This window comes from Poecilia reticulata, chromosome 20 (assembly GCF_904066995.2).
Source record: "Poecilia reticulata chromosome 20, P_reticulata-male-v2, whole genome shotgun sequence".
NCBI lineage: Eukaryota > Metazoa > Chordata > Actinopteri > Cyprinodontiformes > Poeciliidae > Poecilia > Poecilia reticulata.
In genome coordinates this window covers 25,978,147-25,997,849 of record NC_088849.1, presented here as the reverse complement: position 1 = coordinate 25,997,849, position 19,703 = coordinate 25,978,147, and the positions used below count along the sequence as shown (strand labels likewise).

Genomic DNA, 19,703 nt, shown 5'->3' with positions numbered 1-19,703 from the left:
TTTACCTGAAATGTTTCGGTACAGTAAGAAGGTTCTGGGTTCAAATCCCGGCCTGGTTCTTTCTGCATGTTCTCCTTGTGGATCCGTCCTGAAAACAACACAGAAACACGGATGTTAGTTTATCCTCCTCCTCCGTCCCGTCAGATCCGTTTACACCAGCGTGTCTGTCCGCTGCTTCCTCTCTCCTCGAACCGGCAGGCTGTTGAGTGATCTGACCGCTGCTGCCACCTAGTGACCGGAGGCCTGTTCATCAGTCAAGGATTAGTGAAAACTGAAAAGTACTTCAAGTTTCATTGGATAAGAAATTAAACCAAAAGGCTTGAAATGCATCTCAGATATCTGATTTTATCACTTAATGCTTTAAAGTCACAGAAGCCTTTTGGGGAATATAACAAAAAATTGTAAATGAATTAAAAACATAATTCTAGTTAAAGGGCCAGTAACCTGCAAAATCAACACTTTGAGCTTCATATCATGTTATGATGTTATTCCCTCATCAAAAATATACCTGGAGTGTTACTTTTATTCTTCATGCATGTTTAAGAAATCCTGTGATCTCCATGGCAACCTGGTTGGAATGGCTCCTCCCCAACTCGGCTCCTTCAGACTAGCCAGCAGCAATTAGCAAACACCTGGTTGAACTGTGGATCAGAAGTACGAGCTACTTCTCAGAGCAACGCTGACAAAATGTTGATAAAGGGTTAATAGAGGAGCCATGTTGTGATGACTTCCTTAGGGCGGAGTTTCAGAAAGAACAGGAGCTTCTTAAAGAGACAGAGGCCCAATTTCAAGGCAGGTACAGCTGGACATGATCCTGTCAGGAAAATTACACAAGTTCAGCAAGTTAAACACATTCAGAAGATCTTTTTATATCGTTTTAAATCAATGCCATATTGTTATACATTTGAGCTTCTTTCATTTATATTTTAATAACTTTTCTCTTTTCTCATTATAAATGAGTTAGCTTAGGTAAATTTTAATGCTAAATATTGCTGTTTGTCAGTTGTTGTTTTTTCACTTTTTATATTTACTTTACTTTAACCAAAATGTATGATTCCTTTTTCTTGAAATGATTCAGAAATAAAAGTTTAATTTTACCTTAAAATAGAGTCTCTGTTTGATTTATTTGAGTCAAAATACAATTTTTCACAACATTCATTTTCCCACAAAAGCAAAAAATAATTTCAACAGGTTGATGTGAAAGTTAATTCTTCTGCAGCAGCACATCCTTTCCTTTGGATCTGGGGTGTCCAACGTGTGGCCCAGGGGCCATTTCTGGGCCCTGGACTGACTTTGTGTGGCCTCCACCAGACTGTGGTCTGATAATGGAGCAACAGGAACTGGATACATATGGAGACTTTCTTATTATTTTTAATTTTGATAAAATTATTATTGAGAAATTAAAACACAACATTAATGATTTGCTTTGTTTCTTTCATTCTAACATCGTAAATAATAAATTATTGTGATTGATTTGTCTGGTGAAACAAAAAGGTCAAACTAACTGTAACAGCTCTTTTTGGTTCTCTTTAAGTATTTCATAACTTTTACACAGAAAACAACTTTGATGCTCCCAAATATGCTATTAATTTAACTTTATTACTTAAAAACAACTTTATGAAATACAGAAGGTTTGATCGCATCTCCGTCAGTACTGAGTTACTTTCCGAGTCTCTACAGGAGACTTTCATGATGTGGATAATTAAAATCAGGTGTTTTCAAGCAGGAAAACATCCAAAGTATCCAGAAGCTGCAGCTGCCAAACAGTCCTGAACATGCAGACGGCTGAGCTGCTGCCCTTCCTGTTTTCTTTCTTTCACAAATCTAATGAAGGGATTAAGTCAATATAAACCAACATGCTGGTGACATCACACGTGCAACTGACAGCATTTAAGCTAACTTTAGCATTTGAGCTAACTTTAGCATTTGAGCTAACTTTAGCATTTGAGCTAACTTTAGGTCGGAACCCTGAATTTAGTAACTTTTTGTTGCTGCTGATAATCCACATCCTACTCAACATGCTGTTCGCTCTACTTCGCCTAAAGACCGACTGGGTTCAGCTACTTTTGTTTAGTGTAACTGCCGTTAATGTCCCGTGTTTTTATTTTGGTAACGGTAACTATGGTAACAACAACAGTTATATCAGAGAAGGTCAACAGAGAACCGTATTAAACCGTATTAAAGGCAACTTGTGTTTATCTTCAGTCATTAAGGGAACAACAAGGCAACGGCGTTTGATTTACATTTGAATGTCTTAGAACATTTATGAAAATTCAGATTGTAACGAGAGGCTGATGAAAGATGATGATTTAAGGCGAATCATCATTTAACCTCTGACCTTCTGAACTGACTGGATGCTGCAGGAAAAGGTCCAGAAGATATCGAGGTGCAGCTGCAGAAAGTTTCATAATCCAAGATTATTTTTAACAGGAAACAACCGAACTGTCCTGGTTCTGATCTGAACAGAACCGGTGGATGCCTTGATGCATCCATTATGCCCGTGATTACAGGATAGAGATTAATATTGTTCAAGTAGGATTATTTTTGAGTAAGAAATCAAAAATGGATCAAATATGGTTCATAAACATGTAAAATTATTTGGTTTCTGTCTTTAAATTATTGAGCTAATACTTTTTTCTCCATCTTCACGTCGTTATAAACCAACTTTAATATCAGAATGAGAAGTTTTATTTTCTTAAAGTCTGAAAGTGAAAAAAAAATCCTGATTCAGTTTTAAGTCTCGAATTTAAGCTGAAATCCTGGACAAAGTTGAAAATGTTATAAAAAAAAAGAGATAAACTTGAATATTTCAAATCGTTTTTGTTCAACCAAGAAATGTTTCTTGTTCTCCTGTCACATTTAAATGAAATTATTTATACTCTTCTGATTGATCCGTTTAGGAATATTAGACTAAACAAACTGTTCTGAGCAGCTGGACGGCCTCTTTCCATCACCCTAATCTGCAGAGCAGGATGAGGAAACCAACCTGTTTTATCAGCAGGTTGGCTGTTGCCGTGGTGATACCCGTTTGCCGTTGCCGTGGCGACACCTGAACCTGATCAGGAAGTCAGAGAGCCTCCACGGGTCTGGAGCTTTATTGTTTTAAACATTAACAGCAAAGAGCAGGAAGAGACGATGTGAGGATGAGGAGACGGAACATCCTGAAAGAGCACCAACCCGGACCAGAACCAGACCAGAACCAGACCAGAACCGGACCAGAACTGGACCAGAACCAGACCAGAACCAGACCAGAACCAGACCAGAACCAGACCAGAACCAGACCAGAACCAGACCAGAACCGGACCAGAACCGGACCAGAACCAGACCAGAACCGGACCAGAACCAGACCAGAACCAGACCAGAACCAGACCAGAACTGGACCAGATCCAGACCAGAACCGGACCAGAACCAGACCGCTCAGGTCTTTATGATGATCCATAATCAATCAATCGGTTATCAGTAAATTATAGACTGGTATCAGTAGCTGAGTTTCCACTGAACATAAAATTGCGCAACTTAAAATAATGAACAAAAATGTGAACTTTAAATGTGTGTGTCAATACTTCTGCAAGACAATCAAAGTGGATCATTTAATCGTTAGAAAGGCCTCAGTGCTCAGACACCTGAGCAGCATGTGGCGACAGTGGAAGGAAACAACACCTTTCAACAGGAAACCTCCAGCAGAACCAGAACCAGCCAGAACCCATCAATCAAAACGCAGAGGAAGGTTAAAGGAAAAAACAGGAACAACAAAACCGTAAATAAACCAAACATCAACCAAAACCACGAGCGGCTTCTGACCGAGACGCAGTTAGGTAAGGGAAATGATAAATAAATTAGAGCTGGACACACCTGAACTGATTAATCACACAAAGAAAGACAAATACTGTCAGATGTGAGTCTTTCATCAGAACTTTGGTCAGCAGTCTGGCTCAGTTTCTGAGTGGTTTGCTGTCAGGATGTCTCTGCTGAGACGATGATGGTTCTTCTTTAACCAGACTGTTGGTGGTCTCAGAGGCTCAGTTTGAGCCCGTCATGTCCGTCAACATGGAGGAAACCAAAAGATGGCCGCCTTGGTTTGAATAAAGCTCTAAAATGTCTGTTTGATCTGCAAAGGATTTTATCATCTTTAAAGGGGCAGCATCATGTAACATCTTCTTGATTCTTTCATGTTTGAGAAATACTTCAATCTCCATGGCAACCAAACAGCTGCAAAACGCCTGGTTGGACCCAGTCCCGCCTTCGAGGCGCAGCTCCTCCCCCTGAGCTCCTTCAGACTAGCCAGCAGCAATTAGCAACCACCAGGTGGAGCTGCTGCTCAGCGCTGCGCTGGTGAAACGTTGTTAAAGGGTTGACAGAGGAGCCATGTTGGGACGACTTCCTGGAGGCGGAGTTTCAGAAAGAGCAGGAGATTTTAAAGAGACAGAGACCCAATTTCAAGGAGTTAAATTACTAATTACATTTCTTTTAAGTCATATTTGATATACAGCATTTTTATAACAACTGGAAAACACATGATCCTGCCCCTTTAAAGTTTCCGTCCTCCTATCTTCAGTCATCTTCATCATCAAACCCAAAGTTGGTCCGTCCTCTGGACCTGCTGCCTCCGGTCAGGTTCTGGACTCCGGCTCCAGACTGGTACCCCTGCTGCTCCCCATCATCCTCTGCCTGGCTCTCATATGGCTCCTCCTCCTGGTTCTGGTGGCGGTGCCGGCTCTCCTCCGGGGCGGACCAGCCCTGGTAGGGCCTCTCGTCCTGCTCCTGGGGGTAAAGGTCGTCGTCGGGGGAGAAGGTGTCGTCCAGGTTGTCGTCGTAGCGACGGTAGGAGCTGGCGTGGGCCTGCTGCTCGCGGGCGTCCAGCTCCAAGGTGCTGTGCCAAACGCCGTAGCAGCCGTAGATCAGCAGGCCTGGGGGCAGATTTACCAACATCGACACATTTTACAGAATAATGAACTTCTAGAAAAACATGCAGAATATTATAATAAAATGTTTAACACTTTATAACACTTATCCCAAACTGCTAAAACTCCACCATTATTCAGAGCGGCTGTTAGAAACCTGAGGCCCAAACACCGAGCAGAGTCGGACATTTTGAACTGAATTCAAAATGTCTGAATGCAGTTTGAAAAGAACGCATCTTATCCAAGTTAATTTAATGCCAGTGCTGCCACCTGGTGGGCAAAACATTTTCAATTAGCTGCACAATTCTTCAAATCACATTTGTCTTAAAAGTATTTATTTGTGTGATATTCCAACTTCAAAGAACCATTTAGATGCAAAATTTTGTTAGACACCATATTTGGACAAACATGCAAATCAAATTCTGCATGACAGAAATAAACATGGACTGTTGATTGGACTGTGTCTGACTCCGCCCACATTTGGGTTTGCTCCAAAATATGTCATTGCTACTTATTCTAAACCTCACATAAAAAGGTGAAAAGACACAATAAGGACCACAAAATTAGGAAATAAGATTCAACTGAATTTCACACCTGAATGTAACTAAATATTTATGACGTAAAATCTAATTATTTCCTCTTTGTTTGCAGCATTGTGTACCGACATGTAGGAAGGTTTTGATGCTACAACCTGAAGGTTTGAACTCACCTATCAGACACCAGATGGTGAATCTGGCCCAGGTGAGAGAGGACAGTTTCAGCATGAGGTAACTGTTAACCAATATGGCCGCCGCAGGAACGAAGGGGACACACGGGGCCATGTAGGGCAGCCTCTGCTTGCTCTCCGGCTGCTGCATGATGAGCATCAGGAGCCTGGCCAGCGATCCCAGCATCAGCGTCGCCATCAGGCCTGAAAACACGGCGGCGGCGCCTGAGCCCTGCTCCACACCAAAGATGACGGTGGACCAGAAGAGGAAGGACATGAAGAAGAGGGACAGGGTGCATCTGGTGACGATCCGGCCGGAGGCGGGGGTTGGTCGTGCCGTTGAGTCGGGGATTCCCAGCCGGAGTCGCAGGGTGTAGTAATGGCCGCCCAGAAGTCTTTTCAACAGAGAGGGAGGTCCGGTGTGGAAATGCGAGTCGTCTGCCTCGCCTTCAGTCCCGCCAGCGTGGTAGGAGGATCCGTCGCGGTCGGAGCCCTCCATCATGATGTGGTCGTCTTTGGTAGGTTCATCCCCAGCGTCCTTGACGTTGTCCACGTCTTCCTCTGAGATAAACTGGTGTGTGTCCGTGTCTTTGTCGGGCTGGTAGCGAAGCAGCAGCACACACACACTGACCAGAGTGTAAGCCAGCAAAGTGCCAATGGACATCATCTCGATCAGGTCGCGGAGGCTCACCAGGAGAGCCAGAACGGCGGCGAAGCTTCCCGACACCACACACGCCACCGCTGGGGTGTGTGTGAGAGCCGAGACGTGCGTCAGGAACCTTCAGACACACGAAACAGAAAATGAGCTTTTGTTGGTTTTGTTACGTTGGTGTGCTTCAGCTGAGTCTTCACCTGAACAGCAGCCCGTCGCGGGCCATGGCGTAGATGACCCTCGGCATCGGGAACAAGGAGCCCAGCAGTGAGACGGTGAGTCCAGCTATGGAGCCGACAGCCACCGTGTATTTTCCCCACATGAAGCCGTGAACAGCAAACATCTCCATGAGCGGAGCGGATCCATCGATCAGGTTATAGGGAACCATAAGGGTGAGGATCACGCTCACCTGGAGGGAAACAAAGACGACCACAGCTAGTGGTCAAAACTGGTGGTGCAGCGGCAAAAAGCACGACCCGCGTATGGAGGCCTCAGTCACGTGGTAGTCACAGGTTCGACTCCCGGCCTGGCAACATTTCCCAGATGTCTTCCCCTCTTTCATTCCCCTATTTCCTGTCAAACTACTTTCAAATAAAGGCCATCAGAGCCAACAAAACCTTTTTAAAAAGGAAATGAGGACCAGTCAGAGACTAAGGCTGCGTTCACACTGCAGCCTGAAGTGACCCAGTTCAGATCGTTTTAACGTAATGTGACCTGTATCCGATCTTTTCATGGCAGCGTGAACAGAACAGGTTAGATTCTTTTAGAATGTGATCCATATCCGATACGTATCCGATTCAAATGCGACCATAACGTCCAGGCCGCATTCATCCGAACTGAACGTCACTGATTCTCAACAAATCTCACTAAACTGCTCCTGATACGAGCAGGAAGAAAAACAACAACCATGACGGATTATATGAGGATTAAGTTGTTAATTTGCTGCTCCGGTTGGACAACAACTTCAAATATATAAGCTAAGCTCCACCGTTAGCCTCCATGTTTACTTCCGCAAACTCTGAACTCTTCTTCTTCTTTTTATGGCGGTTGGCAGAACGCTGAGAACGCTGACGCTATGGCGCCCTCTACTGCGCAGGCGGGACACTTTCAGGTTGTTTTCCCGTTCACACTGCAGAACTCATACAGGAAGCATTTACTGGCAGAGTGAACGGCCCTGGCAAAAGAATCTGAATTGAGTCACTTCAGGCTGCAGTGTGAACGCAGCCTAAACATTCAATGCATCCAGACCCAGTTAAGATTTTGAATATCAAGGCAAAACCAAGACATTAACACACCAAGTCAAGATCAAAATGACAACAACAGCAGGACAAGATCAGAAATACACGGTTCCAGATCAAGTCAAGATCCAGTCCAGAGATACCCAACATAAAGATTTAAAAAGGTCCAGAGTAAGATCCAAACCAGGTCCTCCAAAACCAACAACTCAATACCAAGAGTTCAACACAAAATCTGTTTCCTAATGATTTTATAAGGGCAGAAAGTAATTTGCCCCTAAACCTAATGAATACCCCACTGAGCAGCGTTTTGACCCTTCCTTCACACGACGTGTTTTTAATGAACATGTGTGAACTGACCGAGACGTAGGCGGTGAGGCAGGTGACCAGCGAGGCGGTGATGGCGTAGGGGATGGATGTGTTGGCGTTTTTCGCCTCCTCTCCCGTCGTTGCGATGATGTCAAACCCAATGAAGGCGTAGAAACACGTAGCTGCACCTTTCATCACCTGAACAGGGAAAAATTACAGAAAACTGCTAAAAACGCTGAAAATTTGTAGTTCAAATGCAAAAGTTGCATCAAAACCTGATAGAGAAAAACAAAGGAGCAAAAATGAAACACTTTCAAACAAAAGATGGCGAAGACTGAAAAATGCTTTCAACGTGAGCAACAATTAAAACTCATTAACAAAGTGCATGGAGGGAAATTTTATTGTTTCCAGTCAAGTTAAAATCTCATTAAGATGTGAGTTTAAGCATTTTGGACTATTGAGATAAAAAGAGAAGGAGCAGAACTTTTAGTACTTTTCCACCAGACAATCCCAGAAATTTTGAAAGTTTGAAAAGTCAAAAATTTTGAGGTTAATTTCAGAAATGTTCTAGAAAAGAACATGGAAATTTCAGCGTTAGAAAAGTGGTGTATTTTCTAGAAACAATCTGAATTTTTAAATTTTTGTTTACTTCACTTCCAATATTTAAAAAAAAAATCTGAAATCAATCTAAAATATTCTGAGGGTTTTTTTCTATTAAATTTTTGACTTTCCAAATTCAGAAATTTCTTGTTTTTTTTCCAAGAAAATTTCTGACATTTTTTGGCAGAAATTTACTCCTTTTTTTCCATCTGTGGTCCAAATTCACTGTTGTGCTTTCAAGACTGCAAGAGTTTAACATATAAAAATGTCCTTTAAATTAAAAGTAGCTGTCAAAGTGTGAATGTTGTTTCAGTTGAACTAAAATAATTTCAGATTTTGGATCCCGACCATTTAAACGGATCCATGTGACCGGATCCATGTGACCGGATCCATGTGATCGGATCCATGTGACCGGATCCATGTGACCGGATACATGTGACCGGATCCATGTGAACGGATCCATGTGAACGGATCCATGTGACCGGATCCATGTGACCGGATACATGTGACCGGATCCATGTGAACGGATCCATGTGACCGGATCCATGTGACCGGATCCATGTGACCGGATACATGTGAACGGATACATGTGAATGGATCCATGTGACCGGATCCATATGAACGGATCCATGTGACTGGATACATGTGAACGGATCCATGTGACCGGATACATGTGAACGGATCCATATGAACGGATCCATGTGACCGGATACATGTGACCGGATCCATATGAACGGATCCATGTGACCGGATCCATATGAACGGATCCATGTGACCGGATCCATGTGACCGGATCCATGTGACCGGATCCATGTGAACGGATCCATGTGACCGGATACATGTGAACGGATCCATGTGAACGGATCCATGTGAACGGATCCATGTGAACGGATCCATGTGAACGGATCCATGTGACCGGATCCATGTGAACGGATCCATGTGACCGGATACATGTGAACGGATCCATGTGAACGGATCCATGTGAACGGATACATGTGAACGGATACATGTGAATGGATCCATGTGAACGGATCCATGTGACCGGATACATATGAACGGATACATGTGAACGGATACATGTGAATGGATCCATGTGAACGGATCCATGTGACCGGATCCATATGAACGGATCCATGTGACTGGATACATGTGAACGGATCCATGTGACCGGATACATGTGAACGGATCCATATGAACGGATCCATGTGACCGGATACATGTGAACGGATCCATGTGACCGGATACATGTGAACGGATCCATGTGAACGGATCCATGTGAACGGATCCATGTGAACGGATCCATGTGACCGGATCCATGTGACCGGATACATGTGAATGGATCCATGTGATCGGATCCATGTGACCGGATCCATGTGAACGGATCCATGTGACCGGATCCATGTGACCGGATCCATGTGAACGGATACATGTGAACGGATCCATGTGACAGGATACATGTGACCGGATCCATGTGAATGGATCCATGTGAACGGATCCATGTGAACGGATCCATGTGACCGGATCCATGTGAACGGATACATGTGACAGAATACATGTGAATGGATCCATGTGAACGGATCCATGTGACCGGGTCCATGTGATCGGGTCCATGTGACCGGATCCATGTGACCGGATCCATGTGATCGGATCCATGTGACCGGATCCATGTGACCGGATCCATGTGATCGGATCCATGTGAACGGATCCATGTGACCGGGTCCATGTGACCGGGTCCATGTGATCGGATCCATGTGATCGGATCCATGTGACCGGGTCCATGTGACCGTGACCATCTCACCCCGGACCAGCCGTACGGCAGGAACCTGCCGCCCTCCCAGTTGCTGGCGGACAGGAAGAAGAGCCCGGCGATGATCATGAAGGCCCAGACAACGACGTTGACGACGTTTAGGACGTTATTGAAGCCCACAGAGTTTTTCACGCCGAGGGCGATGATCACTGTGACCAGCAGGGCGATGAACAGGGCCAGCAGGTCAGGATACGTGTCCTCACCTTTACCTGAACACACAGGAAGAGAATGAATGACTGTCTGGATGGGATCCAACAACAAACTCCAGCCTTGAGCTGCAGTCACTGACCGAGTCCCCTGAGCGTGCCCAGGTGTGTTATCATGTAGTTACTGATGCTGTGATTGGCCAGCGAGTCGAACATGCTGCTGAGCGCCGACGCCCCGGCCGCCGTGCCGATCAGATACTCCAGGATCAGATTCCAGCCGATGAAAAACGCCACAAACTCGCCGACCGTCACGTAGCTGTAAGTGTACGCCGAGCCCGTCGTTTTAGGGACCCGGACCCCGAACTCTGCGTAGCAAACTCCTTCAGGGAAAACCCAGAAACATGACGAATGAACTCAAGTTCCAACAAAACCATCCAAGTTACTAATGAAAGACGGTAATTAGGCAAAAATTATATCTTTGTTGAGAATTTGAAAATGGGTAGTAGCTGTTTGAAGAATGTAAGTTGAACTAAAACCATTTTTAAATTGGTGCCAAAAAGGATGAAAAAATTTAATGACAGAAGTTCCAAAAATATGAACAAGAATAAAAACTGAATGAGAAAAATGTGCCGATAACTTTAACAGTTAACTTTAACAACAAAGTTCAGATAAACATCAGATAAAAAAACGGTGGAAACATGTCTGGTTAAAAAGCGAGAAGGCCTGTGTCACTTCTCATGTTTCGTCTCAACTGTCATTTCACCAAAGCAGCAGCAAATATATTCATTCATAAAACAAAATGATAAAGTTTCCCTGTTATAAACGACAACAGAAATAAAAACAGCACAGGAAAAAACTTATTTTAACTCATCGTTTCTGTTTTTTAGGCTAGTGGAAGCGCTACTGCAGCACAACAAGCTGCTACAGGAAGCTAGAAAAAAGCAGAATAAACTAACGGAAACTATTGAGATCGTACACAAATATTAACTCTAACATCTTTACATTAAACATAAACAAAATAATATGGACTATAACTGAATTTTCACCTTCTATGTACAAGGTAGCATTAGCCCTGTAACACAGCTAGCTGAAACAGGAAGCTAGAAGAGTAGCAGATTAACAAAAATATTACTGATTGTAGCATTGCTATGACGGACGTAAAGAACAAAGTTACAAACTGCACTGGTTTTATGTTGCCATAAAAGCTGGGGTTAGCATTAGCATAGTTAGCTGCTACAAACAGAAAATTAGCAGTTAAAAACACAAAAACAACTTTCAGAGGAAAAAGAAAAAAGCACTTTATTTCATTTTATTTGTACATTTGTTTTATTTTTTCTGATTTCTAATTTTCCTGATACATTTAATGCTTACAAAATACTTTCATTTTATTGTTTATATGAAAGGAAACTACAGACATAATTTCCCCTCCAGATCAATAAAGTATCTCTGTCTGCCAATTCTATTATTTTTCTATAATCAGTTGGTTTGTGTTGGTAAAAGTTCATTTCTGAACGTATCTCTGAGTTTCCAGCATGTTTGAGGCCGTTTACCTGACAGTATGGAGGCCACCGCCGCAATGATGAAGGACAGGATGACCCCTGGCCCGGCCATCGCCTTGGCGACCAGCCCGGCCACCACGTACATGCCGGTGCCCACGCAGCTGCCCACGCCCAGCGACACCAGGTCCAGGGTGGTGAGGACCTTGGCCAGCCCCACGCCGGAGCCGTCCGGCAGCTCGGTCAGGTCGTCGGCGCCGCGGCCCATGGAGCCCACGGGTTTGGTCCTCAGCAGGCGGGAGCTCATGGCGAACCAGGCCTCGCCCGGCGACAGCCGACCCAGCCACGCCGCCATCGCTCCTCCTGCTGATCACCTGCCGATGTTAACGGGCTTCACAGCCTGCCTGACATCGCTCCAGTCTCACCCGGACCGCACCAGAACCGGCTTCCAGAACCCACAGGAAGATGAGAAAAGCTATGGAGACACAAAATGACATGTGGTAAATTTCACTGAACGCTCAGATGGATTTCAGATGGAGGTTGCTGGAACGGAGCGGTTCTGCTGGTTTCCATTAACACTGGTACCACATTCCTGAACCGGTTCCAGTTCAGCACAGCAAAAGCCTGGAAGTGTTTCCAACTCTCATCTCAGTCTGTTTTTCCCTTTCAGCCTTTTATTTAACATCCCGCCTCGGTTCCTGTGGACCTGCTGGATTTTCATTCATTATTTTACAATAATATGAAACTTATTTGTTCTGATTAATCTTAGTCAATACGGGTCAAAGGTCATTGCTTGTGTGTTTCTGCGTCATTTCAGAAAATGTTAAAGTCCAGGTGTTCCTGTTTCTCCTCCTCCTCAGTTGTTTTCTAGCTCATTGATCAAAGATGCACCTTGTTTGTATTTACTGACGGGATCCTCAGCGGATCTGCAGGATTTGGTGAATTCTGGGGGATTTTCTGCATTAAAATCATTTTGGCTTTATGTGTAATAAACACACATTGTAGTAAAATCCATCTTCATTTGTGCTTTAAAATGAGCAAAATACTCAGAATTTCCAGAATCAATATTGAGTCCTTGTTGGGTCCCAGTGAGTTGGTTCCCAGTTGGATCCCAGTTAGTTCCCAGTTGGTTCCCAGTTGGATCCCAGTTGGTTCCCAGTTGGTTCCCAGTTGGTTCCCAGTTGGAACCCAGTTGGTTCCCAGTTGGATCCCAGTTGGATCCCAGTTGGTTCCCAGTTGGTTCCCAGTTGGATCCCTGTTGGATCCCAGTTGGATCCCTGCTCTGCTGTTCTTCTGACCCACTAGAGCGAGACTCGCTCTCTGAAACTTTAATGACGCCGTGGATCGACTTTCACAGCGGAAAACTACAACAAACCAACTTCTGCTGCTGTTAAAGTGCAGCTTCATTCGTCCAGGTGATAAAAACAGAAACACCTGCGACAAACAGCAGCAGCTGCAGCAACAGCTGCAGCAGCAGCTGCAGCAACACACCTGAGCACACAGGTAAATACTCACTGGCCGTGTCTCCGTCCTGCTGCAGAGCCGGTTTGAGGCGCGGCGCTGCGGAGCCGCTATAAGCCTGCAGACCGGCGTCACGTGACCAGGCTGCTGAAATATTCAGCATCATGTTTGACCTGATGTTTGTTTCTAACAGCAGCTGAAGCTTCGGGAAAAACGGTTTCAGTTCATTATCTGCACAATAACATGGACACTTTCTGGATAATTTCTGTCTTGATGTTAATAAAATAATATGAAGGATATAATCCGAGTTAAAGGACCACCTGTATAAGTCTCCCTATTGGTCAATCAGTTGCTATGGAAACAAGTTAATGTTATTGAACCAATTTATTTAAGATGATTTATTTGTTTCCCCTGAGAAAAGTTTGACTTAAAAGAAAGAACAGTTTGACAAAGACAAAACAACATCAATAACAATAAATATATAAAACTCACCAATAATCAAACATATAAATCATTTCAAAATAAACCTGCCTTTTACTACAGGACACTGTAGTTTTATACTTTTAAATTAGTTTTTAAAAGTACATTTTATGAAAAAACTGCACTAACCTGCAGTCAAATTATAACTTTTTCACTTCATTCTGAACAAAAAACAAAATTAAATATATTAAATAAATCAAGTAAAACAAAAAACTAAATGAAAACACAGTTTAATACGTTAAGTAAAGTTAGTACTTTTAGGGTAAATAATAAAAAAAGCTCTATTAAATTAAGTGAAATTATTAAAAAATAATAATATTTAAAATATATAATTTAATAAATAAAAAGTGAAATAAAGAAACTAAATTCATCAGAGAATATTTCAGTGTTTTCTGACGGTTCACAGTAAATAATGCAGCATAAACCTGCAGAGCCTGTCAGGCCGGAGTGTGTTGCTTTAATCTGGTGGTAATCTGATGCCCAGAGTCAGATTACAGCCTCACCTGCAGGCTGCAGCCCCACGGAGGAAACGGGTCACCAGACAGAAAGATACCGGAGCGGCTTGAAGTCAAAGACTTTAGGTCGTTTCCCAACAATCTGGATGCAAATATAATTAATTAACACCGAGCAGGGGAGCATCAGGAGGAGGAGCGCTGTGCCGCCAGAGCAGAGCGCTGCAGGAACGGCAGTCCCAGTGACCGTTCAGTTTTTGCCCATGTGCTTTCTGGGTAAAATTTAATCGAGAAACGTGCCCCCCCCTGCTGAACAGTTTCAATCTTCACAACCCCCCGTCAACAATTTCCGGCGGTGCAGGTGATAAACGTGTAACACTTTTTCTCTTACAAACTGACTCCGGCCCCCCACCACAGAATGGAAAAGTTGTGTGGCCCTCACAGGAAAAAGTTTGGGGACCCCTGGTTTAGAGGGTTCAAATTTGCCTAGGACTGATACTCGGTACTCGGTGCTAGCGTGGCTAACACAATTACAGTTTTGTAAAAGTTAGGGTGGCTAACACGATTACAGTTTAGCAAAAGCTAGCGTGGCTAACACGATTACAGTTTAGCAAAAAGCCTTTTCAGGTGAAATAAAATCTTTAATGTATGTCAGATACGGTACACATTGCATATTGATCTGTTCAGCTAACGTAAGGCTGTAACAGACAGACTTCAGGATGTAGAAGTTGTATCGATACTGCCATTATGCTGTACTTGGCTAAAAGGTTTTCATGTGTTTATTATTGACTATTTTTTTCATTCACTAAACACAAAGAAAGCAAAGCAATAATACTTACGCCAGCAGACACTTTGTTCTTATTGATCCTACGACGGTTGAGCTGCTAATGCGGTCGTGCACAAGGTTTAATCCAAGTAAGGCTTTCCGTTTCAGATTTTGGAAATCTGTGAATTTTAGTTCCACAAACACGATCAGGATACCTGACATCGCCTGTACAGATACCCCACTGACGGTGGAGAACCATTTTTTTTAGAGTCCTGACGCAAAAACTTTCTGCCGGACTGCTAGTCCACAACGTATATTAGCATGTGTTTACTACTGTAGCTTGTGTTTGTGAGACGGTCACGCACGTGGTAGGTGCACTGTGACGTAAAATGGGCATTAGCCAATGAAACGCGGCCCGTGTGGTAAGGTCCATAGTGTCTCACTTCTCACCATCTTCCATCAACCAAAAACTTTCAGATAGAGTCAAAGTGCGAATCTCAATCCAATCCAAGAGAACCTGTGGCAAAAGCTAAACATGTATCCTCAGTATGCTGCCAGAGAACAGAGCTTGAGCGAGTTTGCAAAGGAAAGACACGGAGATTGAAGATGTGAAAAGCACCTGCAGACTTACCCTAAAAAAGCTACAGCTATTACAGAAACATTTTATTACTATATATCTCTTCTCTCTTGGTCTCCCGCTGTCGTCCTCTGAGCTCGGTCCTCTGCCAGAGGCCTGGGAGCTCGAGGGTTCTGCGCAGTGTCTTTACTTACCTATTACATAAATTAGGTTTGTATGCTTTACTCAAGTCTCACTAAATTGTTTATTCAACTCAAGTAATGTGAGTAATGTACATGTTTGGCCTGAGAAAAGTACAAGACTACGTTATTTTGCGTAAACTGGATTTGACTATTTTTGTTACTGGAGCGAATGCTTCAGCTCAGCGGTGCTCAGGAAAGTGTGGGAAGCTTCCAGAACGTTTGTGGACTTGAACATTGGAAGAAGCAGAACTTCTTTAAAGGCGAGTTATTCGTCTTCAGTATGTTTTCATGTGTCATGTATGTCTTTACTACTCGCATACATACGGTTACATGTTGATTTTTCTTTAAAAAGATGACGCACAAAAGTCTTTGCAGGCTAATATGCTAATGTTAGCATGTTGCTCATGGGTCTAACATTAGCTAAAACCGCCACGCCTTTTACTTGAGAGCCTTTAATGTTTTTGTCCGTTGTTGTGGAAAAAAAACTATTACCAAGCACTGTTCAGGTAAAATCACTCAATCAGGTTTATTTATGAATTGTGCACAATACAGAGTAGGACAATCAATCATGAAGCAGTTCTGGATGGAAAGCTCTGCCAGGCAACATGAGTCTGATATAAAAGGACATTTCTACAATTTTTATAGTGAAAAGTGAAAAATTATCCCATACATTTTAAGACATTACATATTCATTCAGCCATTGAAACATTATTCTGTATGATGAAACAAAATCATATACGCAGGATACGAAAACCCCACTGGCATTCATCCATTCATCCCTTTATTGTTTCACCTCTGTTAGGTAGGAAAAGTTACCCTGCAACCTCTCCTTGCCAGGGAGACGATATGTTTTGTCATCTTTCACAAAACTTTAAAAGGATGAATTTGAAATAATGTATTTGGAAGTAAAGTACCAGCGGGATACCAAACCGTTTTCTAATATTTCCAAATGTTTACATAAGTAATTATTTTTAATCCCAAATTCTTCTCTGCAAAATAAGAGCATGCATTTCAATCCTTAGACATCCCTAACACGATAATTATGAATAATTTCATTTTACGTTGCTTATGCTAATGAAAATCTAGGTTTTACACTCAATTTAAATCCTAAATGTAAATTTAATTTTAAATCCTAAATGTAATTTTGGTGATATTAAGTCATCCTCCTATGAAAAACTAATTAAAATTTAATATAATCTCATTCTCTTTGATTTTAATATAACTCACGTCATAATAAACAAGTAAAATTATAATGTTGCCCCACCAGATTCTAATGCCGACTCTTCAAATTAAAACAAAACAGTTTCAAAGTGATCTTCATCCTCTTTGATTCTAAATAAACCCAAGTTATAAACAACCAGGCAACATCTGATTTCATCGTCTTTGGTCAAAGTTAAACATATAAAAAACCAAGTTGATTTTCTCATTTAAATGCATATCTAAGTGTAAATCTCCACTCTCCTCTTCGGCCACTCGCCAGTGGACCAGCAATAGTTCTTTGAGCTGAGAGCCTTTCAGAAACATCTGAACTAGCTGTTGCTCCTCTTTGGTGTCAAAAGCTGAAGTACTTGATACTTGAGTGAAGTTTTGCTGCTCACTCTGTTGCTGTGTCAGATTTAAAGTCATGATCTAGATGGACGTTACAGACAGGTCGTCCTTCACGGTGGTTGATGTGGATTCATGTTGCTCCTTCCTTCTCGCCCCTCTCCCCCACTCGGTCTCGGCGTTACTGAAGCCAAATCCTCCCCCGTTTCTCTCCTCCGGCTTCCTGTCTTCCTGTTTTGGCGTTGGATCTTTGGGTTGTCCAGATCGTCCCTCAGGAAATGTCCATGTTGTCCACAGATGAAACGAGCGTCAACAGCTCAGAGTCGTCGTCTCTCACAGCTCTGAAGCATGTTTAGCTTTTCTTCCTCTACGCTGAAACTGGACATCAGACCAGTGGAGGTTGTTAAAGCTCCGTCTCACACCCTGGAGGTGATGGAGGTCGTTTCGGTCTTCTTGATCCTCCAGATCTTCTCGATCATTTTCATTGGCTGGTTTTGTAGGAGGGACATCATCTGGTCCATGGGAGGACAGGTGTGAGGAGTTGAGGTCAGAGGTCAGATGCACCGCGCGAGACTCAGACAGAGGGAAAGAGAAAGAGCAAATAGAAATTGATTAGGGTTTGTTTTGTCTTTTTCCTTGTTGTTTTCTATATATTTATATTTATGGATCTTATTTTAACCTTTTACGTGATCATATAGTTTTAGTCATTTATTATTCATCCAGTATTATGGCTCCTGTTTGTGGAACAGTTTGTCAGAGAAACCTGGGCTAATTGTTAGTACAGCTCTTAGAGCTGCTTTTAGTATGAAAGGGTCCCTTATAAATGAAATTAATTAATTGATCCTTTTAAGAAATAGTTTTTTTTATTTATTCAAACCCACAAAGGAAAAATTAAACATATTAAGGCCTGTAATTTATCAACAAAATATTTATGTTCAGCATTCCAAACATTTCACCCTGAGGAGGAGATTGTGTGCTGGAACCACTTAGACCCATTCTTCCTGAAATGGGTTGAATTTCCTCCTTAGCCTGCAAACGTCTTCACGGAATCCAGCAAATCAGCTTTGTGGTCGCTCTGCCTCTTAATCCTCTAAGAGGGGCCTTTATTTCCGATAAAGGTCTTTAGGAGTCTCTAAAGGTTTAGTTCCATCAATTTAGAAAACCAAACTCAAGGAATCACCTGCCTTATTGACCACCCTGACTACACCCTCATGTTTAGTTAGGGTGCTGGATTTGGGGTGGAACCCTCCATGCATGGTTAGTAGCTTCCAAATCTTAACATCCGTGGTCTTTATCTCCTCCTTTGACCAGCTAGTTATTCCTGCAGGGTCTGATTACTGGCATGGCATAGCTGTTTATCGCACAGGTTTTGTTCTTGCCATTGAGCTGGTTTCTCAGGACTTGCCTTATCCGTTGGAGGTATTAGGCTGTGGCTCCTTTCCTTGTGACCTGATCGAGGTTGTCATTTCCTTGTGGTTTTTCTAAATGTCTGCTATTGTTCCTTCTGGGAATGAGGCCCCTTCTGTATGGATGACCTTACCTCTCGTTTTAACCATCCGCCACACTTCTCTAGCTCAAATGACATCCCAATGTAAGAGCTGCAGATCCTGGTGGTGTGGATCAGTGAGTCAATGTCTCGCTCACTTTTGGCATACAGTTTGATGCCATCCATGTATGGGAGGAGACTTTTGGTGTCTGAATCTGCCTGCGCCTGGTTATTAGCAAGTATCTGGAGGTCCATATGGTGGCTGGGGTGAGCTACATCTCTGTGAAGTCTTTTTTTGATGCTTTCCGGTGGCTCATCCCGTGCAGCACTAGCTGCGTGTTGAGGACCTCCCTTGCTGGCAAGTATGGGAATTGCAAGGAGCCGGCCTTTGCCCACAGGTCCACAGCAGCGCTGCACTCCCACAAAAGGTCCCTCACCGACTCAGGGTCGGGGGCCAGATGTCTTGGGAGTGCATGACGGCTCTGACCGGGAGGATCCCATGAGCCACCATCCTGGAGTCTGTTTGGAAGGACAGGATGGCTCACGTTGATGATTTGGCTGGAGCCATCCCATCCTTCCAAACAGCGATGGTGGTCAGAGGGGCTTTCCCCCCCATTGCTCCTTCCCACCTGCCACACCCGGAGAGCCAGGCCGCTGCTGCTGGGACCTTTGTCCGTGGAGCGCCGGCTCCTTCGTCCATACAGGCGCAGGCGATTCTTCTTTGTGGCTGTGACCTTGCGCCACCTGTAGCTCTGTATGTTTTTCTTTTTGTTGCCACCATTCGGATCACAGCCACGGGGGGGCATCTGCCTGCGCCTGCTTACCAGCAAGTTTCTGGAGGTCCATATGGTGGCTGGGGTGAGCTACATTTCTGTGAAGTCTTTTTTTGATGCTTTCCGATG

The 19,703-nt window shown here is 43.4% G+C and overlaps 1 protein-coding gene across 2 annotated transcripts; it reads right to left on the bottom strand.

The window, feature by feature from the left end:
- Positions 1-1,580: 1,580 nt before the first annotated feature.
- On the bottom strand, positions 1,581-13,449 carry slc7a14b (solute carrier family 7 member 14b). 2 transcript variants are annotated; one of them, XM_008396911.3, is made up of 8 exons: positions 13,368-13,449; positions 11,907-12,327; positions 10,500-10,736; positions 10,202-10,419; positions 7,855-8,001; positions 6,460-6,668; positions 5,611-6,386; positions 1,581-4,907 (listed from the first exon to the last, which is right to left on the bottom strand). In XM_008396911.3, the coding sequence occupies exons 2-8, from the start codon at positions 12,205-12,207 to the stop codon at positions 4,552-4,554; spliced, it is 2,244 nt and encodes a 747-aa protein (XP_008395133.1). In that variant the 5' UTR covers positions 12,208-12,327; positions 13,368-13,449; the 3' UTR covers positions 1,581-4,551. The 2 variants fall into 2 exon arrangements, with proteins under 2 accessions (XP_008395133.1, XP_081457992.1); XM_081601866.1 differs by lacking the exon at positions 13,368-13,449 and having other exon boundaries at positions 11,907-12,462.
- Between the last annotated feature and the right edge of the window lie 6,254 nt (positions 13,450-19,703).